The sequence below is a fragment of the Calcarisporiella thermophila genome, assembly GCF_041956535.1.
Source record: "Calcarisporiella thermophila strain CBS 279.70 unplaced genomic scaffold VTP21scaffold_28, whole genome shotgun sequence".
Classification (NCBI taxonomy): Eukaryota; Fungi; Calcarisporiellomycota; class Calcarisporiellomycetes; order Calcarisporiellales; family Calcarisporiellaceae; genus Calcarisporiella; species Calcarisporiella thermophila.
Genome location: NW_027192218.1, coordinates 113,601 through 137,433, shown reverse-complemented (window position 1 = coordinate 137,433; position 23,833 = coordinate 113,601). Strand labels below are relative to the sequence as shown.

Sequence of the window (23,833 nt, the reverse complement as noted above, 5' to 3'; positions counted from 1 at the left end):
TCTTAGAGATATCAATATTGTTATAAAAGAGGATAAAGACTGACTGCAGTCGTCGCTTAGAATTCCCACTAGAAAGCTTGTCACACTCCACGTATATTCAGATGCATCTTCCTTTATACATAATTGGCTCGCCGTGAGTTGGCCTCCACTGAAGACTTTTACGGGGTGATAAGCAAGGTTTTATCATTGTAAAAATAAGGGCAAAGATGTTATATTTTTTTACCGAAATACATAATTCAATACATGATTGCGTGATAGACTAACCCACAAGAGTTATTAAAATAAAAGATGTACTACCAAGAAATACAGCCAGTGTCAAGGCAAACCCTAGAGTTTTGCAAATTTGGGAGCTTTCTGTTTCGTTAACGAGGCTTGCGCAGCGAGCCCGAGATCGTTTGTATTCAACATCCCTTGATTCCATGTAGCCATAAAAGCCAGCGAGTCTGGGACAGAGTGATCACGGGCATGAATAAGCGCCACTCTATGGTAATAATATGACTAGGTTATAGACAGCCGAATTATAGGGACACGTAAAAAAAACTACTGACTTTGTTCCAAGCACTGCAACGGGGGACTTCTCGGCAATAAGTTTCGCGGTCTTTAAGGCTTCGGCTGAAGTTGTTATCAAAGTGCATTATCATCATGATTAGCATGCATGAACGTGGAATAAATCGTGCTTACCTAGTGCGTCCTCTCGCGTTGGCAAAACTTTGCTCACAAGACCAAACTTAAGCGCTTCTTCGGCATACACGCTGGGAAATGCAAACGGTAGCAAGCATGGGTTAACCTTGAAGTTCCTTATTAAAAAAGTCGTCTGCCCAGTACGTAGCAACCCGTACTCACTTTCTTCCGGTATAGCACATCTCTCGTACCAAACTATCGTTCCCTACTATCTTGGGTAACCGCTGCAAAGTCCCCACATCGGCAGCCATGCCTATATCGACTTCTTTAACGGAAAAATACGCATCCTGAGTACAGTAGCGAATATCGCAAGCGGTGATTAAATCCACCCCGGCGCCTAGACACCCATTATGAACTACGGCAATGACGGGACGTTCACAGCGTTCAACGGAAGAGATTTCATCTTGGAAGGGCTGATACAAGTGAGTATAAGTAACATTAGTGAAATATTGGCGAAATTAAGCTTCTTACTTCAAGCGTATTAATGCGAATTTTGTGTCCTTGACGCGCAGGATCATCCGCGTCTTCGAACAAATCACCTGCCGTGGTGACTAACAAGAGGGGACTGAAGTTCAAAGAATCAGGAGAGAGGCAAATAAATTATGAATGCTTACGATCGAGTCCCGCGGTAAACAATTTTCCATTTCCGGATAAAACCACAGCACGTACCTCTGGATCGAATTTAACGCGTTTGAAGACAGTGTGCAATTCTTCGCGGAGTCTACACCGAACAATATTGGCAAATGCGAAACAAATAGCGACTCTGTTAGAATTGGGTAGGGAAAGATGCGAATAGTTAGGGGATGACGTACTGCTTATTAAATGCGTTGAGCTTCTTGGGGCGGTTCAACTGGACATGCAAGACACCCTCCGAAGCAAATGATGCGGAGACAGCTTCAAGATTGTCATAGGCCATGGAGAAGAGCTTTATGGTAACATAAAATAAAGCAAAAAGTAATTAAAAATGTGATTTCGTAGTCAGTTATATAGCCGACGCACATGAAATAGCCAATCGGTCAGACTTTCACATGAATCCGAGGTGAATTTAATTCGCTTATGAAATTTCGGCCGGATTTCTTCAAATCCCACTTAGTCACTAGTGCACCTTGGATGGGGGTTTAAGCTGGCTCTAGGGAGCTAGCAAAGGGACCATCTCCTCAGGATATGAGTGTTTTTCATCATGGCACAAAAGTCCTAATATTAGAGACCTTAGATAAAGCTTCTTCATCAAAGAAAAAGAGCGAACATATACCTTAAGAAGGGAAATTAAAGCAAAAGTAAGAAAGCCGTAAAAAGAAAAAAAAGAGTTATTAAAAAGTAGAATAAAAGAGGAAAAGGCAATTTGCAAGAAAAAACCCTATTCCACATTATACAACACATACACACTAACAGCAAAGTATCCGAAGGAAAAAAAAAGTCCAGATTAAAACACTAAAGGCAATAAACAAAGAATTGCATCCTCTACTATTTCTCCTGCTCTGTTCCTCCATCGTTATATTCATAGTCTTCGCCCAGTAAATCTACATAATTTTCCGGTACCAGACCAGTTTCACCGGAATCGCAGTGGTCAGCAACAAACCATCCTTCACCCTGACGATACTGGATGAAGAGGATATCGCCTGCACAAAAGCCTAGCTCCTGAAACAAGAACACAAAATAATCGTGTTAATTTGAATGACTAAGGGGGAGGGAGAACGAGGGACAAGAGGCACTAACTTGAGGGAACTCCGCCTCGAAATCATATAATGCACGGGCGTATTGTCCACAAAACGAGTCTTCAGAAACCAGAGACACGCGGGTCGGTTCAGTCTCCTCCTCTTCCTCAATTGCGGGTTCGCCCCAGTGTCGCGGATCAGAAGTGTGGAAGGCAAAATCACGAATACAAATCCCATTTTCTATTAAGAGGAACAAATATAAGATTGAGCATATACGTGATCGGAATCAACCAAGGTACCTTCTTCTTTTATGGCATTGTCCTAGAAAGTAAAATATTGAGAATATATGAGAATGGATTTCCATAAAATAGAATGGAGTAACATACCGATCCTGCAGACGATTGCCGAGTATTCTCCTCCTCAGAGAACGCGATACTTCGCCTCAAAGCGGCTGGTTCATTGCGTTGCTGCTTGACTGCCATGGGATCGTGCAGTGTAGAGGTATCTGCGTTGCTAGATTTGGTTGTATCATCGGCAAGCTTAAGGAAAGAGTCCTTGGTATACGTTTGTGATTCTACATAGGAAAAAAAGCAAGAAATAAGGTCTTTACTCATGAAACTATTCAAAAAGTGAAAACGCCTACGGTCAAAATCTTTAGAGGCCATCAAAGCGATACTGTTATTTTCCTCAGCCTGACAAATCATGACAAGACTAAAGATGGATAAACTGAAGGCTGTTGCGTTCTAGTGCGTGAGCGCAATTACGAAAAAAAGAAGCCGGAGAAAGAAAAAGCTCAATAAAGGTGTGTATCTCCCAGAAAAAGTAAGCGAGCACCAGTCGAATCACCCGATCGAATGATAGTTGAGCAGTGCAAGCGATGTGGCAATGAGAAGTTAATGAATCAATTCTAAGTGTGCAAACAGATTTACGTGGGACCGAGCTAATGGAAATATATAGTAAGAAGAAGTATTAGAAATTGGAAGAGAGCGGTGAGTATTCTTGTTGTATTAACTACGGGCCACTTAATAGATGGATTTAAAGTAGATTGTAAAGTAAGCGCGATAGCAGAAAAATACAAATTGCAATTTCTCTGCTGAAATTGAGTGGTGGCTTGATAATGGAGATGAAAAAAAAAAATGAAACGCGTTTGGGGAGATGAGATTTTGTCCAAATTCTTTCATCTAGAGCTCCTTATCATAATCTCTACTCGTCCACATTGTGTGGAAATCCCATCCATTCCCTTTTATTAGCTATCGCTCTTTGTTTGTTAAAAATAGTTTTAATCTAAGGATTTACTAGCCGTAGTAACATCGGTGCTCTGCACAGGTAAGCAGTGATTAGCTTAGCGTTGTACTGAGGTGACATGAATCCTGGAAAATGCTGAAGCTTTTTTCCCCAAGCTGCTTAGAGAGATATTAAAATTAAAATATGTCTTCGAAATGCCTTGAGCCCGTAACAACGGGAGAGGATCCCAATAACAATGACCCACTCTCATCACGATTGCAAGATCTGGAGGAAGAGCTTCAGAAGGTTCTAGACAATGCGATGGAGGCAAAGGCCAATGGTGGGAGCAGCGGGGTGCGGTTGGGTCCGGGGGGGCATGGCGTAGATCCCTTTCCGGTGTTTTCCGATCTACTCCAACAGCAGGAGAAAAGGCGGAAGGCGACCAGAATCAAGCGAATGATCAGCGTCCTGTATAAAAAGAAATGACGATAAAGAGGATTGTTTATTTATGCCTTCTATATTACACCATGATTAATACTATTACCTTACCATTGTGTTATAATTTTTTGTTTGTTGTTGCTGGCCAAATGTTGTGTTGAGTGTGTTATGTTCATTTTCTCTCCCCCTTTTTCTTCCCCCCTTTGATCACATTTTTCTCACATTTTTCTCTATTCTTGTATTTAAAAAATATACGATCTTATCGTCAATTATTTTTGACGTCGCACAATCCGCCTTAGCTTGTGTCGAATTCGATTCGGTAATATTTTTATACATGCCAGTTTACAGTTATTTTTTTTTTTCCAGCTTACCGTTCTTGTCCTCCTTTTCGTCTTGGACTCTCAATTCTCGCACTCTCGTCCGGAATATCCCACTACTTAATATGAGGCCATCAAGAATACGTGATTTAATCCTCATCTTACTCTTTTTCATTATCTTCTTGACCATATGGCATAACTATCGCTCCATTTCGTTCAATCCCTTTGAAAAGGAGTATCCAGTCAACCCACCCACCGAAGACTTCCGTCAACCACTGGAAGACGTCTCCTATGCCTGCCCCCCATGCAAATTAGATGCTTCTGAAAGCCGCTCCAGCGCCCCTCAACTCAGTGTTGAGCTCTCAACCCTCCAGGGCATGTTTACCCAGCGCAAACTGGCCGTTAGTCAGATCGTCAACTCAGCCGACATAGCTCTGCGAAACACCTCAGTATACTCAGTGACTATAAAACCACAACTGGCTCCTTCGGGAGATCGTCACGATTATCTCTCTTTGGCCAAATACTTCTGGCCTGACGAATCCAAGCCCGGAGGTTTGCCCTACATCGGAAGAGATGGCCACATTAATCCCGAGGTCGAGGAGGTGAAGGATTTCCGACTGTTGCGCCAAATGATGCGTGAAGTACAAACCCTTGGCATGGCATATTTCTGGACGAGGAACGAGGAGTACGCAAAGAAAGCGACCGAGCGACTGAATGAATGGTTCTTGGCAGAAGAGACCTATATGAATCCCAATCTGAACTATGCCAGTTTTAGAAAGGGAACGAAACTCGGCCGAAGAACCGGTGTGCTCGATATGATGCAGGTATATCGGTGAGTGATCGAAAACAAACAGTCAATGTTTCATTGGAAGTCTGTGCTTGCTCAAGCTTACAAGCTCATGGTTTTAATCTTGCTTTCTTCAGCATGTTTGACGGTGTCCAGTATCTTCGCACCTCATCACACTATACTCAGAACCTCCATAACGGCCTCATTGAATGGTTCACAAAATACCTCGAGTGGTTCCGCAATTCGCCCCAAGGCAAGTTAGAATACGCCTCCCATAACAACCATGGTACCTACTATGACGTACAGCACATTGCTCTGCTGCGCTTTCTTGGACGGTTTGACGAGGCAAAAAAGGTCGCTGAGGAGTCCAAGGTGCTTCGCATCGACAATGAAATCCGCGCGAATGGGGAGCAGCCTGGAGAGCTTGCTCGCCCTACCTCATGGTTTTACTCGATCTTCAACCTGCAGGGATTGATCCTCCTGGCGCAACAGGCGCAGCATGTGGGGGTGGACGTGTGGAATCACATCGGGCCCGAGGGCCAGAGCATTCGACAGGCAATGCGATTCATGCTCCCTTATGCTGTGTCGGGCGGAGCCGGCTGGCCTGTTCGCAACATCAAGGGCTTTCCCGTCGACGATCTCTACAAGGTACTTGAGGTCGGATACCTGGTCTATGGGGACGCTGAGATCTGGGATACCCTGAAAAAGCTGGAGGCGGTCCGAGCTGCCGAGCTCAAAGAGAAGAACCTCCAGGCAAAGGGCGACTTCACCTGCGAATTGTCCATTCTAACCAATAGCCAGCTGTGGAACTGCTTCTAGGCAAGCCTAGCTGACCATGCAAAATAGAGCCTTTTTTTATATATATAAATATTTCCTATTTTTTAAATGTCTAGCCCTATTTTATAATACTTTCCTCCTTTCCTTGAATATTTTGCCTTATACACTGCATATCCTGTGTTTTTTGAGTATGGTTCATTATTTTCTTTTTCTCTTTCTTTCCCCACTTTTTTTTTTCTAATTGCCCTTTTCTGCGTAAACTAGACCAAAAGATTGTAGACATTTTTCTTTTATTATATTTCTTAGTTGAACAATTGGGACATGAATTATTTATCCTCCTAGATTTGGCCAAACTCGAGTTGATCCTCCTTCTAGAACTTGGTAGTACTTTTTTTCTAATGGGGAGTTTGCTCTTTATAAGGACTTCTTCGATTGTCGCGGATTAGAGGATGGAGGGGGTATCAACCTTTCCAATCTATCATCTAATTCAAGGTTCAAAGGTGAGAGCAGCGTGTATTTTTTAACCAATCTGAAGCAGATTTTTCGCCCTCTCACTCCCAACAAATCTCTACTGCAAAAACCTTCCCATGTGAGGAAACAGCTCGTCCACTCTAAGATCAATGTATAAGCAATACGAAGAAAGAGAGGGGAGAGAAAGAGAATAGGAGCGAAGGGGAGAAAGAGGTATGAAAGAAAAATATAAGTCTAAATAAAACAAAAATATACACAATATAATTTTCTTTAAATAATAAATAAATGAATAAAATCCCCCTATTCCTTCAATTCATTTTCAGCTTTGTAAACACCTCGTTGCCGGTCCGATCGTCCTTCAACTGCATCATGAATACGGTTGATGTCATATTCTCGTTTTGCACCATGACGCTTACGCGCTTCGGCCCTAAGCGTTCCACCCAGCCGGGCAAGATAATGGTGTTGATAAGAGTGGTCAAGGCGCCATCCTTGGTTATCTGAACCCATAATCTATTGCCGTCCGCAGTAGGGATAGAGGAGGGTGGTGGGAAGATGTGTAGATCTCCTAGCCCAAGACTAATCCACATGGAGTCCCGCCCTTGGATGTAGAGCTTGCATCGACTCTTGAGGAGAGGTGCTTCATCTTCTATAGCAATGGACGGGACTGGAACAACTGGCCTGCCCTCTTCTTTGGGCTCGTCTTCGATTCCATCCCTTGACAAGCTCGTCGAGCGCGAAACAAATCCTCCCGTCTCCCCTCCTTGCAGCTGCGGTAGTTCAGCTTTCACCCCGGCGAAAACCTTCAATAATTCACTGACTTCTTTCTCTGCCATAGAGGGATCCACTTCATCCCGATCAAATCGAAGAAGCCGTGCATCACCACGTCCACCCACTTCCCAGAAAAGGAGCACCGCTTCTTCTCCAGGAGTTCGTGAGCGCACCAGCTTTGTGCCGCTCAGTATCCATATCCTAAGGATCGGGCGCTCCTCCTCGGGTGGAGATGGAGCAGCCAACAAGGTCATGGCAGGTGCGGCTTGCTGTGGTGGAGCAGGCGGGAGAACCACAAGCAGAGTGCGCCCCGTGGTCGTTGCTCGAATCTCGGCCCTGCAGCCACGCATCTGCTCCTGCCACACGCCTTGCTTTCTTCGATATACGTCGCATTCTCCGGTCCGTATAAGAACCTCCACAACACTACCCATACTGGATATGGATGCCATTGAAATAGTACGCTCTTTGAGCTGCTGTAAGTCGGTCCAGCGCTGACTCTCGGATCGCTGTAAAAATGGAGAGTGCCCGTTCTTCGCGTCAGAGACAAGACCAAGCTGCCCCGCCTCGTGCAACCAAGCTTCACGAGAGGTGTGGGAATTGGCCCGCATCACAATGCGGACTGTATTCATCACCGTCACGCAAATGTCACATTCTAAAGTTGGGGTATAACTCGTTAGAGAAAATGCACCAGAGACAGCAGCTAAAGCGAACGGGTATGTCGATAGAGAAACTCACCATCCTCCCCCTGTGAGAACTTCAGATGGCGGAACGCGAGAGGAGGATACATCAGCCGATACCTCTTTCCGGTTTCACTTTGTTCCGCGGCCGTCACATGTCGGCAAAAAATAAGGAGATTATTGAGCAACACAACATGAGCCGTCTCTGGCTCCGCCATTATTCCCAACTTGTCTTTCCCTTCTCCACCAACATCAGAGCCAGAGGTAGACGCTCGAACAGGGTGGCCCCACACTGTAATGGACATATCCTCTCGTTTCACAAAATAGCGTGGTGCTGACTGAGGTGGGTTCAGTTGAAGTTTGCACACCTATAGAAAACAGACGTTTGGTTAGTCATGAGTACACTGCCCATCGTGACCCATTTATACGCACTCTCGGCTTCATCGTGAACAGGTCTCGCACGTCATCACTACTGATCTGATTCTCAAACTGTGTAATCAAATTGCTGCTCTCCGAATCCCCGTTTATTTCTGGAATATCCTCGGAAATGCCCAGTAGTGGTTGATGCATATCTTTGGCGGAATTTTGGTGTAAACGAAGGTTGGGACTCGCCTCTGTGCCAATAGCCGAGGTCAGAAAAGATCCTGATTCAGAACTCCTGAAGCTGCTGGTCGTTGAACTCTTTGAACTTCTTACAGAGCCCCTCGTATCAATCGTAGAAGACGTAGTGGATGATATAATGCTCGATGGGGAAACCTTATCCCTGGCCGAACCGGCATCATCATTTCCCTGGCTGGTCGAGGTTGCATTGTGTACTGGAGTAGAGACTGGGCTTTGCTCCGTTGTAGACGGCTGAGCTTGATGAGAGGTGTCTTCCTCCAATTTTGTGAATTCTGCGATTTCCGTAGTCTGCGGCTGCCTAGGGGTCACTTGTTCTGACTGATCCTCTTCGCCTTGTGCCAATCCTTTGGGCTTCGTTGACTTCGATCTCTCTTTTAGGAAACCGCTTAGTTTCTACATCGAAATAAAGAAATCCAGATGTTAACTATCTTGTATATCGCAGTGCTTATCCTAAAAAGCACGTACCATATGGAAATCCTTGTAATGCTTTACTCGTCCCAAGGGTCGATCAAGTAAGCCGCGGAATGCAAGCTCTTGAATCTGTGTTCCCAAAGAAGGCTTCAATGCCTCAGAAAGCTCATCGATTCTCAAAATCGCAGGAAGACTCTGTATGCCCTCTGCATGTCTCTCAAAATAGATCGAGTATGGCTCCTCCATTGTATTTACCTGTTAAGGGTAAGTAAATACCAAATTTTTGAACACGAAAAATTCTTGTTAACGATTCACTTACCCAATTATCCATGATGCTGCCTAGTATCTCCAGATATTTCGGGCTAAGCTTTATATTGAGCAATTGCTGTGGATACGAGCCCGATAGTTAACAACAATGAGCTTTTACAACAAAATAAAGCGGCCAACTCTACCTGATAAAATTCCCTGTTGAGCTTCCAGAGAATTAAAGCCTGATCAAGCAGCGGCATCAGCTCAGCCGGAATCTTTTCCGACATTGAGAGACAAACGTTGGATACCTAATATGCATACCTTTATATTTAGTATTTAATCCATGCAACCCAACATAGTGTTCATCCAGCAAACTACCTCTGAGAGGAATTCCAAGTCATTAAGGAATAGTCTCTCACCCTCTAAAAACTTGCTGAGCTTCAGCTCGGATAAGAACAAGCGCATTGATGAGGAACGGTTTACTTCTACAGCAGCCGCTGTTCCCCCCGGCCCGTACACTGAAGAGGGCAGTGAAACTATTTGATCGTCTCCACTTGCACCTGTCGCTCCATTTGGTTTGATATGCTAGAATCATAAATTCAGACACCCATTAAGGTTCCGACCAATAATTATATGGTTTGAATCTCTTGAGGTTTATACCTTCTCAAGGATTGGTGGCAGGTCCTTTGAAACCCCTGCAAGCTCTGTAGAAGCAGAAGATTTATCATTTTCCGAAGAAATCAATGGTATAGACTCGGCCTCGACTTTCGGCATAGCTGTGCTAACGGCCGTTGAAGAAGCAGCTGCTTGAGGCTGCGAAGGAGGCCCGGAGGGAATATTTTTTAGAATCTAGAAAGAATAGAATTTAAAATTTCAGCAAATTTTTGTAATTAAAAAGAAATAAATAAGAATCGAGGTTACATCATCCATCGCTGAAAGTATCGCATCGAATTCTGGGTCTTCTGAAGGCTCTGACTCCTTGTCTTTAAATTGCACAGAATCGATAGTCGAAGACGGCTGGGGGCTGGTGAAGGACTTCATATGCTGCTGCTTCACCTTACTCTCATGGGAGAATATATTCGAATTTGGTAGGCTATCACTTCGCTCAAGCCGCCTATCTTCTTGTTTTGCCATGGCCGAGATCGAAATAGACGTCTTTGTAGAGTCCACCCGACTATCTGGCTCATTGGTAGCAGTAGAAACAGTAGTAGAGTGTGACGCAAGCGGCATACATGGTTCCGGAAGAGGTGGAAGGGCGTCTTTCGAACGTATGGAATAGGCACTCTTTGGGCTTGAAACATCATGACTAGGAGATGGACTTGTTGATGGCAACAGATCTGTGTTTAGGGTAGACGGTAAATCTGCAGAATTCCCGTTTCTCGCAAGAGTCGCATTTTGCTCGGGTGACTTTTGGATGGTTTGGGAGGTGGGAAATGAGTTCTGATTCGAAGGAGGCTCCGAGGAACCAAGATTGATCAGTGCCAACGAAGCATGATTAGAATTAGGCTCTCCGTTGGGTATTCCTTGTGGAAGTTTGGGTAATTCTTTATCGAGTCGAATTTGAGAAAATGGGACTGGGTGAGGTGGCTGAGAGGGACGTGGTGGGGGCGGCGGGGGCGGTTGAGACGGAGGAAGCGATGCGGGTGGAATGACATTGGTTGATGTCTGAAGTGATAAAAGCACAATTGAATGAGTACAAGATGTATAAAAAGGGCAAGATAACATTACCGTTTCAGTGGTATCATCATATCCAAAGAGCTCAGAAAGAAGGTTGGGGCCAGTTTCAATGGCGGGAAGGTACGACTATGGATGAACAATCAAGTCTTTCAATTAGCATCGCAATAGTCACCCTTATTCCAAGCGGATACATACCTTTACACGCTGACTCGACATAGTCAAGTCCAACGTATAACTTTGTTCATATACAAAAGAGAATGAAAATTTAGCGTGTTTTGAATTGAATGATGATTAACTGCGCGCTCCTTGCCCGAAAACTTAGTTTAGGTTTAGAGTGTATGGACGGAATGCAACAGACAAATATGTGACTTCTGAATTTGTCCTACTTAAAATAAAATCCTGATTCCGGGAAGCTAAAGGTAAGGGTATCCCTACACAATAGCCGCTGATGTTTGACCCTTTACTTTGTAAAAAAAGGGGAGGGGAATGCCCGGCTGTTTTTTATTTACATTATTATTGTATTTGTTCCAACAATTTGCACACGGACCAAGATTTATATAACATCATTTATTGAAAATAAATGAGCGGCAAGATAGGCTACAATCAAAATCCTACAGGTCAAGATGATATCAAGGTATCAAGGCGAACAAAAACTATGTGCATGAGACATCGCCGTTAAAATATGGTACAGACGCTGTTGCTTTTACGAAATGGTGATGCGGCGGGTCCCAGGAACCTCGCCCTTCTCGATATTAACGGTTAGGACCCCGTTCTCAAACTTAGCCGAGGCTTTGTCCAACTTCAGATTCGGAGGCAGCCCGATGCTGCGGGAGAAGCTGCCATAGCGGCGTTCGGTGACGTGCTTGTTTGCTTTTTCGTATGCCTTATCCTCGCAATGTTCACCGCTCACCGTCAGGACCTGCTCGCGCACATCGATGTTCACCTTATCTTTTGGCACGCCAGGCAGCTCCATGCTCACAATCACTTCGTTATCCGTTTCATGCACGTCCATACGAGGGGCCCAGCGGCGAATTGCCTTTGACCCTGTGTTGTTAGCAGTGTCTTGCGAGGTGGCCACCGAGTCCCGCCAGAAGTCGTCCATCAGGCGGTTGACGGCGCGCTCGAAGTTGCGGAAGTCAGATTCAAATGGATGGTGGATAAGAGCGGACATTGTTGGTAGGATATTGCTTTGTGTGAGATTCTTCTTGAGATGATGGGTGGTGAGGAAGGGGAGAGGTTGCTTATATATTCTTTCTTATGAGAAGTTGCTCGAAATTTCGGGATCTTTATGCAAATGAATTCTTTCCATTTCGGGTTAGGCTATCCGCGTGCCTTTCTCGAATCTTCATTCAAATTCGATTCCCACCATTTGCATCCAAAAAATTTTCGATAGGTTTCCCTATGCTTTAGCTCCCCAATACACGTGTCTAGTGCCAAAAGAGAATTGTATTGCATTTCATCATGGAAAACTTTCAGTGGGTGCAGAGGGGGACGAGAAAATATATACAAAATTGACAATGAGACAAACCAATCCTTTTGAGGTTCCACGGCAACTGAAGTGAGCAAACCAAACCGGAGTCTCCTTCCAAAATGCGTCATTTCTGTAACGGGAGAAAACTAAGCATGCAAAGCATGAGAAAGGCGTTTTGCCTCTGTTCTTCTGATCCATTACGTCGAATCTTTTGGAGTTCGATGTGGTGACCAGCAGTTAGAAACAGGTAATGAAAAGCTGGCTTGGGAAGATATGCACAAGTTTCTCGATTGGAAAGAGAACCAGCATGGATTTGAAAAATTGCAATTTTTTCAAAGCATTCGACACCTTTCGTTTCTAGCCTGGAAAAACTACTCAGGCCTCCAGGGCAAGGGCCTAGTGGAGTATGCGACAACTCCAGCGAGTGCTTTGGAAGGAAACTCCAAGCTAGTGTTTCTAAATAATATAATGCAAGCCTTGGCGAGTAGGGAGAAAGAGGTGTTTTTTCAATCACCCTTGACACCCCAGGTTGAGTATCCCAAAAGGCTTTTCCAGACTTTCCGGCGAAGAGGTGATATTGCCATATCCAGGAGTGCCTAGGGGCATAAAACACAGGACATTATATGCCATTACAACGGCCTATAGTCCTATATTAGATAATCCGCTTTCAAGTCAGGTTCAGGACCGTTTCGGCAGTATTTCGGCACCAGAATGCCCCCGACTCCTTATCGAGTATGAGAAAGAAAAGGGCAACATCTACCCAACAATATCACACCAGAAGTTTGAGCTGAATGATTGGAAAGGGGAACGGCGTCAGGTCTGTTCGCGGTGGATTTACCTTGCAAGCTATGCTTCCCTTGGAGCGAGCTGTATGCATGCAATTATAAAATTATGAGAGCCCGGGATTCTAAACGAATTGCCAGGATTTATTGATTTTTTTAAGGGCCATTTTGAACTGGCCCCCTTTGGCCGAGTACTCGTTTTTAATTTGCACCACTGTCCCACATCCTCTGCGTAATGCTCTGCTGCGAGCTGTTTCTCCTAAAAGCCTCCCTAGTTTCACCCGCGGCTCCCTCTTCCCAACATACTATATATATACCATAATTATTACCAATTACACTACTTGAGACTCTCGCAGGGTCATTCTCTTCTATCCGCCTATCCTATAAACAGTCAAGCTAGTCAGCCTGTGCCTGTCACAATGCTAAGACCCCAGTTCATAAGCTTTCATGATCTATCCCCAGACGCTTGTTTTCTCTATGCCTCCCCGAGTGTCGTTGATGTTCTCGGCTACACAGCCGAAGAGATACTTGGCACTTCACCTTATCTATACGTACATCCGGACACGCAGGAGATTGTACGGAATATGCATTCAACCGGTGTGAGAAATGACAAAGTGGCCGTGATCATGTTCCCTAAATTCATGACCAAGAGTGGTAAATATGTAATAATTGAGGCGATTTTCACAGTATGCTACGACGTGATAGTCAGCTGTAACAGTGTAAAGCAGAGCCTTGGTATGCAATGTAGAACTCTACGTGCAAACTCGTGAGACCCATGCTGAACCCAAAAAACCTCTGATTATATTATTAGGGAGTGGAAGCCAAGAACTGGATCCTAATGCAGAACTTCTGGAGGTATAATATCCAGCTCAATAGCAATCCCAATTGAATCCCGTCCCCTCCTTAGCAATAGTACTTATTCAGTTCTTCCCTCCATCATCATTTTAGCAACAAAGAGAACGCCGTAGCCACATGCTCGAAATCATGAGCCAAAAATTCAAATGGGAAATCTCTAGCTTACATCCGGAGCCGCGATGCTGCATGATCCTCAATCGATTTACGCGTTCACACACTATTCTCTTTTCCACGGGCACTATCGAGTTTCTTTTTGGGCTTAACCCAAAAGAGTGTGTGGGGACTTCCTTTCTCTCGTACGTTCACCCTGATTTCCAAGAAGAAGTCAACACGAATATCGAGGCCGCCAAATCAGAGAACTCCATTGCGGTTTTACGATTTGTATTTTTGTCTCCGAGGAATGGTGAGGTTGATGTCGAGGCAGCCTTATCGGCTAGTAGTGATGGGATAGTGGTGGTGTTGAGGTGCGTACTAAAAATACATATCATCTCCAAAGCAAGCTGGGGAGAGAAGATGGCTGACTCTGCGAATTCTTTTTCTTCTCGCGATAGGCACTTGAATGGTGACTTAAGAGAATACATCCTTAGACAACACCCCGCCATCCAAGAGATACGAGAGGAATACCACGGGCGGCTTAAAGACGAGGATATCGAGGCATCCACCATTGCTGCAGAAATGGGGGTGTGTTTATGGCCGGACGTAGCTAGGCGAGCAAGTATCTCTAGCGACGAATATAATGGATACTCAGAGGAGGACAATGCGTCTACCTCGAATTCCTCAGACCTTGTAGAACATTAAACATTTAATGCATTATTGTGTGTATACGAGTCAATTAACACCACCACCACTAACACCACCACCATCGCTACCTTTCTCTTTCTTATTCTCAATTTGCTGCAGTTCGATATTTACTGGTGATTCTTTTTCGATTTATTTTGTTTTCCTATAACATTTCGTTTGCAGATTTTCTTTTATTTATTAGTCTATCTAATCATATCAATGATCAAGTTTTTTTATTGTTTCTGTTCATTTCAATTTTATCATTTTCTCTAATAGAATTGGTTCGGGATCAATTTCTGGATATGGAAAAGGGATATCAAGAGCTGGTTTGTTTTTCGAAGAAACCAGAAAATAAAAACAGTGGCATTATTTATTCATTGCGCTTCTGTTCTCTTCGATGCCCTTCTATTTTCTTCTGCCACGATCCACGGAAGATCGATATTGCATTCATGAACCATACATGGGTGGCCATCGCTGATCAAGAGATGGGTCTATTGCTTAGTATTTTGAGCCATTTTCGAGCTGAATAAAGCTTTTTATTTTTTTTCCATGGCAAACTGGATTGAGAAGGGCGTGGAAGGGAAAAAGAGAAGGGACCTTCCACAGGTGATGCAAAGGAATTCAGGAGCGGATGGATCTGCGTGTCTCTTTTCTGAAGTTGTTTTGCAGCTTACAAGGGGGATTTGGGATCGTCGCTGGATTCCCGAGCATTTATCTTTTCCTCCAAAATGGGCGAGCAAGCGTGGGCGTCATGCAATTTTTCATCCGGAGATGAAAATAAATACGAGACAGGCTATGACGTAGGGACCCGTCATCTGGAGACAAAATGCAATTTATATTGCAAGGTCGCCAGTTAATTTTCTTTCTCAGCACGGAGAACCATTTTTTTCACTTTTATCGTTGACAAAACACCCCAATTCCCTCTTTCTTTAATCCAGCCTCTCTATCTAATTCAGTACCCCCACCCTCATTGACCTTGCCATTGCACGGGAACATGGAGCTGTACCAGAGTAATGACCAGGTGGAGATGTCGAAATTCGTGGACGAGCTGTGCGCGTTCTATACCTTCAACTCGCAGCCGACACCTCCACTTTTGCCTCCCACTCCTCCCCCCAAACACTCCCCCGCTGCCCCCCTCTCTTTCCAGCAGAAGTTCAAGAAGATGCACCTCGACTCCCGACGACACACCTCGCCGGTTCCGCGCCCGGAAGCAGCCGATTACTTCTCAGTGACCCCTTCCCGACGGCACTCGCTCGCCCATACCCCTCGTCCCGAAGAGGATCCCGTTGATTACGTTGCGAGCGAGAAACGCGCCATTTACTTCATGCACCCACAGGTGGGTGCGAAGCTCAAGGCCTGCAACATCGAGGAGGCTATTCAAGAGGGATTTCCCGGCTCCCGACCTGAAACCCGCGTGCAAACCCTGCGTCTTACCCTGACCCCGAGGAACGCACGTGAAAAGGAGTCGGATATTGAAAAGAAGATGCAACAACCACAACGGTCGCCGCCGCCACCACCGCCGCCGCCACCGACGTCGCCGCAGAAGAAAAAGAAGTTTAAAAAGCATAGGGGGTTTGAATTACTATTTTTGTAAAAGTTCAAAGTGTCGTCCGTTGGAATCCCCCCCCCCTTCCTCAACTTGTCCAATTTCGTCTAAGCCCAATGCGACCTAGTCGCCTCGCCTCGATGTGAATCCCATGTTTTTTCCTCAACTATTTAGTACATATCAACCCTTCCCTCTCTATATATACATACTTATATACACCTAATATTCTACAGCCTTACCCCCCCTTTCACTTCCATATAATGATTATCCATATGACATATCCAAGTCAGAAACTGATTTTATATGTATGAGTGTCTATGTATATAGTCCATACTGGCCATATTGGGCCCCCCCCATTCATTTCCCCTGCGTCACTTCGAATAAATAAAATCCCCTATTGACTAGGAGGAAAGCATTCAGACTTGTCAAAATGCGATTGAAAGGCGCAGTCACAGTGATCTAAAAGGGTTTCTCACGCGCCCGTGCTCTCACCACATCACACTTTTGAGAGACAGGGTAACCACGGAAATGCAAGAGCCGACCACAACACGACGTCCTTCCGAGGACAGCTGTGTTCCATCCCATTTTCCCCGTACACGCCGTCGCTCGATGCCTTCACAGGCCCACAACCACCATCCCCATCACCATGCTGCCGTTACGAGATTTAATCCGGAGGTGTGGAAGGAGGTAAGGCATACTGACATAGTGGCATGACGCTTGGGTATTCTAATTATGGGATGCTTCTGGACAGAAATTCCGCAAGCACTGCATCGATGTCCTGTTTAAAGAGGAGAGATTCAAGTCCATTCAGCGCCGCCGCCTCGACGTCATGGATACTGGCGGGGACTCCGAGAATGAGATGGGGGAGCTGCAGCAGCGCCAGCGGGTGGGTATCCAATCCCTTCTCCTATCTTCTCTTTGCTCCTTTTGGGCTAAGCTGGCATACTGGTCTCTGTATTTTAGAATCTGATTCAGCAGGTCGTCCAGAACGAATACGCCCATTATCCTGAAGTGCCTCCGCCCGTGGCCCTCCAAGAGGTGGTGAGGGAGGTGGCCCAGGCCGTAGAGCCTGTGACGCCCGTCACTGGAGCCGGTGGCGGTGGTGGGGGGGCGGTTAGTGGAGGAGGTTTGTGGAATCAGTATCGGGGATGATGGTTGTACCAGTGTAAGTGAGTTTACCGTTACTTTTTTTGTGTGTTTTTTATTGAGATAGGAGTCAGGACTAGATGTGTTGTGATTTTCTGTATATACAACTTCTGATATTTATTAAGTATATACGTCACGTTATCTTGTTTGTTCATTCATCTCTTTTTTATTTTCCTTTGCTGAGCAGTTAATAAATGAAGTGAAAATGCAAAAACAACGGCCCGTTTGAGCTTGAATGGATGCTTTTTGAGAGCACTTTCGAGGCTGCGGATCGGTTGCCTGTATCTACCCTGCCACTCCTTCTGGATGAATACAGAATGGCTATCTGTCATGGTCAGCCGCAAGTTGAGGCACGAACAACCTTTCGCGTCGGAGGCATATGCTCCGACGGAACGGTTTGAGCCACCGGCGAAAATCGGTCAGTAGTCTTTGGGCATCCGTGCTACCTAAAAAGCAATCCAAGGAAACAAGGCTCTCTCTAAAAATAGAACCCAATGGTCATACCCTGCTCCACTTATTAAAAAGCCGGTCTTCGTAATTGTTCCGAACAGCTACTGGCCAGTCAGTATTGATCTGCCCTGTTCCATGGATATGTCGAAGGGGTCATAGTTGTCGGGTTCCCATTTCCTTTGCCAACGCGCAAAGTATGGGAAGAAATACGACTTGATTTCATATATAACGTGAAAGAGCTATCAGTGAATCAGAACCACTAGCTCCGGCACGTCAGGCATAATCGACCAAGTGATGATCACCGTTGTAGAAGGCATCCCCTCCCCACACACACATGCACAATAAACAGCAGCGGCCCAAGCATCCGTTTTCCAAGTCTCATTCTCACCTTGATCATGTTACTTGGATGTGATCTAGCTTCTTTATCATAGCATGTTTTAATTAGCTCTCACCCGGGTGCTGTTCCTCAAAGTAATAAAGGGATGCAGAAGGTTTGGAGTCGGAGAAAGGAAAATATACAAGTGAATAGTCCTACTCGACACGGTCTTAATTTTAATTTGGATCAATTTGTAGCATTCGGATCACTGAATGCCCCTCTGGATTCCCTCGAGTCCTTCGAACCAAGCTAGATGCTTCTGTCAAAATGCTATGCACTTCTTCTCCATCTGCCACACTCATGCCACGCTGGAATCTAACCAAAATGACGGGCAGAGGGGATCGCGCCGTTTGGAATGACAAGGCAGATTGCACGAAGGAGAGCACAAGTGAATGTAAACGCAGCTTTTCGCGTGGAGAAATCTGAGTTCTTTATCTATTCTGAACCAGATCAGAATTCATAGAAAAAAAAATCGCAAAACAAGTTCGTAACACTTACCACAACATGGCCCAGTTTCATTTTTTTTGAGTTCGCGATTATAGAACCGCCGTACAAAATAGGCAAGTTCCGTGTGTTGTTGATCATGCGGGAGTTGGAGAAGTCTATGGGAGAAGCTGGGGAGAGCCTTGCCTTTAGGATTTTCAATTGATCATTGGTGAGTTCACGGAACTCGTTATCAAAAGGAGTAGTATTAACACCCATCAGAAAACACGAAGAAAAAAAACGTATAAAGACTGACTCCTCCTTTTTTTTTCTTCTTACACCTTCCACTCTCTTCCCTTCTCTATTTACCACCTCTTTCCCTCTGCATTTCCTCCATTCTCTTTGCAGTCAAAAGCGCAATCTCTCTGCCTCACTTGGCTGTGTTGAATCCAACGATTGCTATCACAAACCAAGCGATTTGATTTGTTTTTACTCATTTCCTTATTGAAAAAGTGACTGTTTGCACTTTTCCTCGTCGAGCAAAAATCTCTTCACTTTATTTTTACTTCGCTCTACTATAACGCCCTAATTCTTTGCGTTGGGTCGACCCTCGAATTAATCCAACATTCAACTGCATATCCTTCGTCTTTGTAAACCATCCTACAAAATGGGTAACTGTATCTCAGTGCTTAACGTGATTTCTCTCGCGGTCCAACTGACCACCTGGATCAAGTCGACCGCGGCCGTGAAACTGTGGTGCCATTGGCCTAATATAAGGAAACGCGCTCAAAGCTTCCTGGTATGGATAGCAGCTACAGCCGCGATGCTCTTATAGACTTAGCTTTTACCATTTCTTTTACTTGGTGCTAACCCTAGAGCTCGAAGATGTCAGCTTTGCGGAGTGCCATGGTCGGGATGTCTTTGACAGGAAGTACACGCGTGAAACCGTCTGCAGAATCCGATGAGAAAGTAAGCTTTGTTATAAACTATCTTCGTGAGGGAATTTAGCCCGCGGTGAACTCTATACCCCTTTGTAATACCCTCCCCGATTTAGGAGATCGGCAGCAGCGAAGGCGACTACAAGGAGGAGCACGCTGCTCATTGCTGTCTAGATGCAACTGCGATAGCGCAAATCACCGAGGTGAAGGAAGATCGGTTCACTGCTTGTCTAGACTTCTCGGTCTGACTTTATTCTCCTCTAGGAGGCCGCGAAGTGCGATGAGGAGGGTGAGGGCCTCCTCGCAGGCAAAGCTCAAGGCGAGTCCTTGCAGGCACACGAAAAACCCATCCAAGTTCACGCCGAGCCAACGAAGCTTCACAAAGAAAAGATCCAGCAATTGGAGCTGAAGATCCAAGAGCTTGCGTGTGGAGGCATAAGGAAAGCAGGGCCGGTAGCTAATATGGATGCTAATCTCCTTGGGTGTAATATACGCAGCGTGCATTCTCTGGACCTGCATGGGGGGGGATGTCTCCTAGAGACGGAGCAACTAGCCATGGTGGGCTTGAATTTGGACAAGCCATGCGAGGGTGTGGGTGCGAGGGTTCTCGGTTGGGGCCGGGTCTATGTCGACTGCCATGAGAACCCCACTCCACCTGGCCGTCAGGCAGAGCAGGTGTATGAGGGGAAAAACTTGCGGAAGCACGAGCAGTTGGCAGCGGCGCTGGCGGACTTGGCTCGCGTTCAAAACCTAATGGCGGAGATGGCCAGGTTGGAGAACGAGAGATTTGACCTTCAAGTTGCGCTTGAAGAGGGGCAGTGAGCTACCGAAAAGAGGTTGTATAGCACTTTATTATTTCTTCTTATTTTTTCGTATCATCACGGGATATTTAACTCCTACCGAGTTGTGACTAATTCTTCACTTTCGTATACTTAATGTGCCTGTTTATTTCCGGTGCGTCTATATCTAACTGTTTAGGAGAGAATTTGGTTAAAAAGTCTGGATGTACTTTGCATATTCAAGCGCTCTGTAAATTTCGGTTAATTTTAACGTATAATAGAAATCGTTTGAAGTCCGCAGTCTCATTTTAGAAGTCGATGGAATGGAGGCCGGGGACGGCTGAATTGTACAAGAGGTTTAGGTCATCCCAAGAGAGCTTACCTGTGGGACTGGCCGCGCTCTGAAACCGGTGCCTCTTTCTCTTCCCAGCATCGTCCTGGCGCTGCCGCTTCCAGAGGCCCGTTCCCAGCAAATGAATCGCCGGAAGAAGAGGGCAGCAATTACGCGACGTGGATCTTGCTGGAAAAGAGCAAAAAAAAAGTGACTGCCGCTCCCACCAATTCCGGCGAGAGCCGACCAAGCCAATCGTCCTCAGCTTGGCTTTGTCGATAAAAGAGGGGGGAAATGGGAGGAGTGATAACCCTTTTATTTTCCTATAAACATACACACAAAAATATTCCTCTCTCCCAATCTAAAATGCCTTCAATATGCATCATTGTTAATTGATTCGCTTCAAAATTAATTTATTCTATATCCGATTCTTCCCATTCTTCTCTCTGTTTATAATATATATTGTTTAATATTTCCCAATGGCATTTAAATTCAACTGGTCAGCATTTACGTCCGATTTTGTGGAGGATGCAAAGCGGACGCTTACTGCTGCCCTGAACAAGGGCGCCAAGCCGTCTAGCATTGTCGATGACATCACGGTGAAGGAGCTGGACCTTGGGACTCAGGTGATTTATTCTTGATGCTGTTTAGAAATCTGAAACGGAACAAGGCTCATAAGGGATTGTATTGGTTCTCAAGCCGCCTGATTTAGAGATGCTTGAAATTGGAGATCTGGCCATGGACAAATTCCGCGGCATTTTCAAGATGACCTACAGTGGGGATGCTTACATTGTGCTGCAAACCAAAGTTCAGGTAAGTGATGCCCGCGATTAGCTTCCTCTCTTCCTTTTGTTTTGACGTCTCAACTCTGTCTAACCCCCCGCCTCCTCCATTTGTCCTCTACACGGCTCTCTCGTGATCTTAGGCTAATCCAATGACGGCGTCTCATTCACCAGTCAGCCACTACACTCGTCCCGGCATTCTTGCCGCAGACAAGCCGCTTATCGTTCCCATGCTGCTCCGCCTCTCTAATCTCCGTCTTCGAGCCATCATTGTCCTTGTTATTTCCAAGCAGAAAGGCGTCACTTTTGTGTTTAAAAACGACCCCCTCGAGAGCGTGGAGGTCTCCTCCACGTTTGATAGCATAACTAGTGTGCGCGCGCGCCTACAGGAAGAGATCGAGCGGACACTGCGCACCGTGTTCCAAGAGCAGCTCCCCACCGTCATCCATGAGATAAGTCAACAGTGGATTCGCAGACAGCAAGCGAAGGAGAGCAGTGGTGGTGCCAATGGGATGCTGGGGGCTTCCATGGGAGGAGGAGTAGGAATGTCGCGTGTGAGCTCGTCGAACGGGTCGTTTTCCGGCATTGGAGGCGATCCGGCGCTAGAGACCATGTCCATGCCAGACCTTGGGCGCGCATCCCATCCTGCAAAATCTCCTTCCTCGTACTCTTATGCAGAGGGCATGCGTGGCAGCTGGGGGGACTTGGAGGAGCGAGGCGAGCTGTACATGCTATCCAATTACCGCGGGATTCGCGATTTGTACGCGCGAGGCGAGGAGGGCTTGAAGAAGCTGGTGGAGACGAAGAAGGAGGAGCCTGCAAGTACACGGGTCTACCACAGCCAAAGCCAGATCACGCTCGATCGGCTACGCAGACGGAATTCGCTTTCCAGCACGACCTCTCTGCCCGCCAAGTTCTCGTCGGCCCTCTCAGAGGGCGGCAAGTCCGCCAAGAAGAAAAAATCGCGGCGGCGACCGCTCTCCTCCATCAGCGACACGCCCTCACGTTATAGTGGCAGCGGGTTCATGTCGCCCCCGGCCATGCCCCGAGAGCATCAACAGCTCTACTTCTCGGATGCACACGAGGAGACCGGCGGTTTCCATGAGCCGCGGGTCATGGAGAGCCAGGAGGTCTTCTCTGCTTTCGGCGCGGATCCCTTTGCTACCCCCGGCACCGAGTACGATGCCTTGGCCCTGGGCGGGGAGTACAACGGGGTGGGGGGGGTGGTCGACCCGGGCGAGATTGTGCTGCAGCCCGCGGACAACGCCATGGCCGCGCAGCTGGCGGCCCTTATGAACTCCAACCACACCATCTCGCCGTACACCCGCCGTCTCGAACACTTCACGTTCCGCAGCTTCCCCCACCAGGTCAAGAATGTGGCGCGCCGCCGGATTGGGAAACGGAGCGTGCTGAAGTTCCCCGGATTTACCACGGGGTTCGGGCACTTTGGTGGGTCGAGTGGGGGCGAGGAGGAGGAGGAGCGCAAGCCTGGGCGCGAGCGGGAGCGAGGAAGAGAGAGGGACCGCGAGAGGGAAAGAGACAGGGAGAAGCCCGAGCGAGGAGCCGAGAGACGGCCTCTGGACATGGAGGCCACGAATCGGAGAGAGACGGTGCACACTCCTCCGCTCCTGTCGCCCAAGCAAATCAACGAGATTCAGGAGTGTATGGCCCAATTGAACCTGTCGACCGCGGGAGGCGAAGGGGATGGTGAGGAGAGGATGTCAGCCGGCCTAGTGGTCTGAGCCCCCGCTCCGCCCGATGGCCTCTCGAGATAATCAAAAGAAAATATCCACCCGCATTGTATAAATTATTTCTTCTATCGATATCGTGTTTGAAACTTGTATCCTGATTTTAAGCCCCCTTTCCCCCCTCCCCTCCCCTCCCCCCCCCCCCCTTCCCCCTTCCCGCCTTGCTTTAATCCACTCTCTTTTTTGTACATGACTCTCCCGCTTATCTCCTCTGCTTCCGCCCTGTGATATGTTGATATGTCTTTGTCGATTATGGCCAAATACAACGAACAAGTAATTTACCATGGATCTCGATGCTTTGTTTCTTGGGTTGACTTTTTTGCACTCATCTTTACATCACCTCTTTGCATTGAACCATTGAGCCATTACGTTACACAAGTTATTTTTAGCATGTCTGGAAATTTTTTTAAAATTTTTATTCTTAAGTTGCGACCAACTTTTTTCCCCGCCATTTCCAACTTGCTCTTCCCCTCCAACGATCCATTTGTCGGCTCCGGCAGGCTCCAAGAGTTAGTAATCTGGCAATCGAGTGGCTCCCGTCGCTATTAGTTTGCGAGCAAGGTATAGATCCTTGCAAGTCCAGAATCCCCCCTCCATAATTCCAGGATTTCTCACTTGACCTTTTTTGTTTTTATTTTTTTTTGTCTCATATTTGCTGTGCTGGTCGATCTTA

At 46.3% G+C, this 23,833-nt stretch overlaps 11 protein-coding genes across 11 annotated transcripts; 7 read left to right on the top strand and 4 right to left on the bottom strand.

Annotated features, from left to right (window-relative positions):
* Positions 1-327: 327 nt before the first annotated feature.
* On the bottom strand, positions 328-1,597 carry VTP21DRAFT_6619 (uncharacterized protein; the record flags this gene model as incomplete). The annotated part of the gene is made up of 7 exons (XM_069397269.1): positions 328-481; positions 549-612; positions 682-752; positions 844-1,094; positions 1,153-1,232; positions 1,296-1,402; positions 1,494-1,597. The coding sequence occupies 7 exons, from the start codon at positions 1,595-1,597 to the stop codon at positions 328-330; spliced, it is 831 nt and encodes a 276-aa protein (XP_069246769.1).
* Positions 1,598-2,145: 548 nt separating this feature from the next.
* On the bottom strand, positions 2,146-3,040 carry VTP21DRAFT_6618 (uncharacterized protein; the record flags this gene model as incomplete). The annotated part of the gene is made up of 5 exons (XM_069397268.1): positions 2,146-2,319; positions 2,398-2,576; positions 2,636-2,657; positions 2,723-2,910; positions 2,980-3,040. 5 exons carry the CDS (start codon positions 3,038-3,040, stop codon positions 2,146-2,148), a joined length of 624 nt encoding a protein of 207 aa, XP_069246768.1.
* Positions 3,041-3,764: 724 nt separating this feature from the next.
* VTP21DRAFT_6617 (uncharacterized protein) lies at positions 3,765-4,046 on the top strand (the record flags this gene model as incomplete). The annotated part of the gene is made up of 1 exon (XM_069397267.1): positions 3,765-4,046. One exon carries the CDS (start codon positions 3,765-3,767, stop codon positions 4,044-4,046), a length of 282 nt encoding a protein of 93 aa, XP_069246767.1.
* Positions 4,047-4,440: 394 nt separating this feature from the next.
* VTP21DRAFT_6616 (uncharacterized protein) lies at positions 4,441-5,921 on the top strand (the record flags this gene model as incomplete). Its single annotated transcript, XM_069397266.1, has 2 exons — positions 4,441-5,147; positions 5,240-5,921. 2 exons carry the CDS (start codon positions 4,441-4,443, stop codon positions 5,919-5,921), a joined length of 1,389 nt encoding a protein of 462 aa, XP_069246766.1.
* Positions 5,922-6,658: 737 nt separating this feature from the next.
* VTP21DRAFT_6615 (uncharacterized protein) lies at positions 6,659-10,969 on the bottom strand (the record flags this gene model as incomplete). Its single annotated transcript, XM_069397265.1, has 11 exons — positions 6,659-7,770; positions 7,854-8,163; positions 8,228-8,809; positions 8,882-9,082; positions 9,147-9,212; positions 9,280-9,384; positions 9,455-9,661; positions 9,737-9,925; positions 9,998-10,741; positions 10,805-10,879; positions 10,949-10,969. 11 exons carry the CDS (start codon positions 10,967-10,969, stop codon positions 6,659-6,661), a joined length of 3,612 nt encoding a protein of 1,203 aa, XP_069246765.1.
* Positions 10,970-11,456: 487 nt separating this feature from the next.
* VTP21DRAFT_6614 (uncharacterized protein) lies at positions 11,457-11,924 on the bottom strand (the record flags this gene model as incomplete). The annotated part of the gene is made up of 1 exon (XM_069397264.1): positions 11,457-11,924. The coding sequence occupies one exon, from the start codon at positions 11,922-11,924 to the stop codon at positions 11,457-11,459; it is 468 nt and encodes a 155-aa protein (XP_069246764.1).
* A 1,501-nt stretch (positions 11,925-13,425) lies between these two features.
* On the top strand, positions 13,426-14,659 carry VTP21DRAFT_6613 (uncharacterized protein; the record flags this gene model as incomplete). The annotated part of the gene is made up of 4 exons (XM_069397263.1): positions 13,426-13,741; positions 13,818-13,861; positions 13,955-14,325; positions 14,413-14,659. The coding sequence occupies 4 exons, from the start codon at positions 13,426-13,428 to the stop codon at positions 14,657-14,659; spliced, it is 978 nt and encodes a 325-aa protein (XP_069246763.1).
* A 710-nt stretch (positions 14,660-15,369) lies between these two features.
* VTP21DRAFT_6612 (uncharacterized protein) lies at positions 15,370-16,235 on the top strand (the record flags this gene model as incomplete). The annotated part of the gene is made up of 2 exons (XM_069397262.1): positions 15,370-15,493; positions 15,580-16,235. The coding sequence occupies 2 exons, from the start codon at positions 15,370-15,372 to the stop codon at positions 16,233-16,235; spliced, it is 780 nt and encodes a 259-aa protein (XP_069246762.1).
* Positions 16,236-16,715: 480 nt separating this feature from the next.
* VTP21DRAFT_6611 (uncharacterized protein) lies at positions 16,716-18,808 on the top strand (the record flags this gene model as incomplete). Its single annotated transcript, XM_069397261.1, has 6 exons — positions 16,716-16,874; positions 16,939-17,073; positions 17,151-17,313; positions 17,650-17,728; positions 18,357-18,547; positions 18,702-18,808. 6 exons carry the CDS (start codon positions 16,716-16,718, stop codon positions 18,806-18,808), a joined length of 834 nt encoding a protein of 277 aa, XP_069246761.1.
* A 441-nt stretch (positions 18,809-19,249) lies between these two features.
* VTP21DRAFT_6610 (uncharacterized protein) lies at positions 19,250-20,342 on the top strand (the record flags this gene model as incomplete). Its single annotated transcript, XM_069397260.1, has 4 exons — positions 19,250-19,381; positions 19,459-19,551; positions 19,637-19,723; positions 19,785-20,342. 4 exons carry the CDS (start codon positions 19,250-19,252, stop codon positions 20,340-20,342), a joined length of 870 nt encoding a protein of 289 aa, XP_069246760.1.
* Positions 20,343-21,109: 767 nt separating this feature from the next.
* Positions 21,110-23,154, top strand: VTP21DRAFT_6609 (uncharacterized protein; the record flags this gene model as incomplete). The annotated part of the gene is made up of 3 exons (XM_069397258.1): positions 21,110-21,256; positions 21,330-21,443; positions 21,556-23,154. The coding sequence occupies 3 exons, from the start codon at positions 21,110-21,112 to the stop codon at positions 23,152-23,154; spliced, it is 1,860 nt and encodes a 619-aa protein (XP_069246759.1).
* Positions 23,155-23,833: the final 679 nt, after the last annotated feature.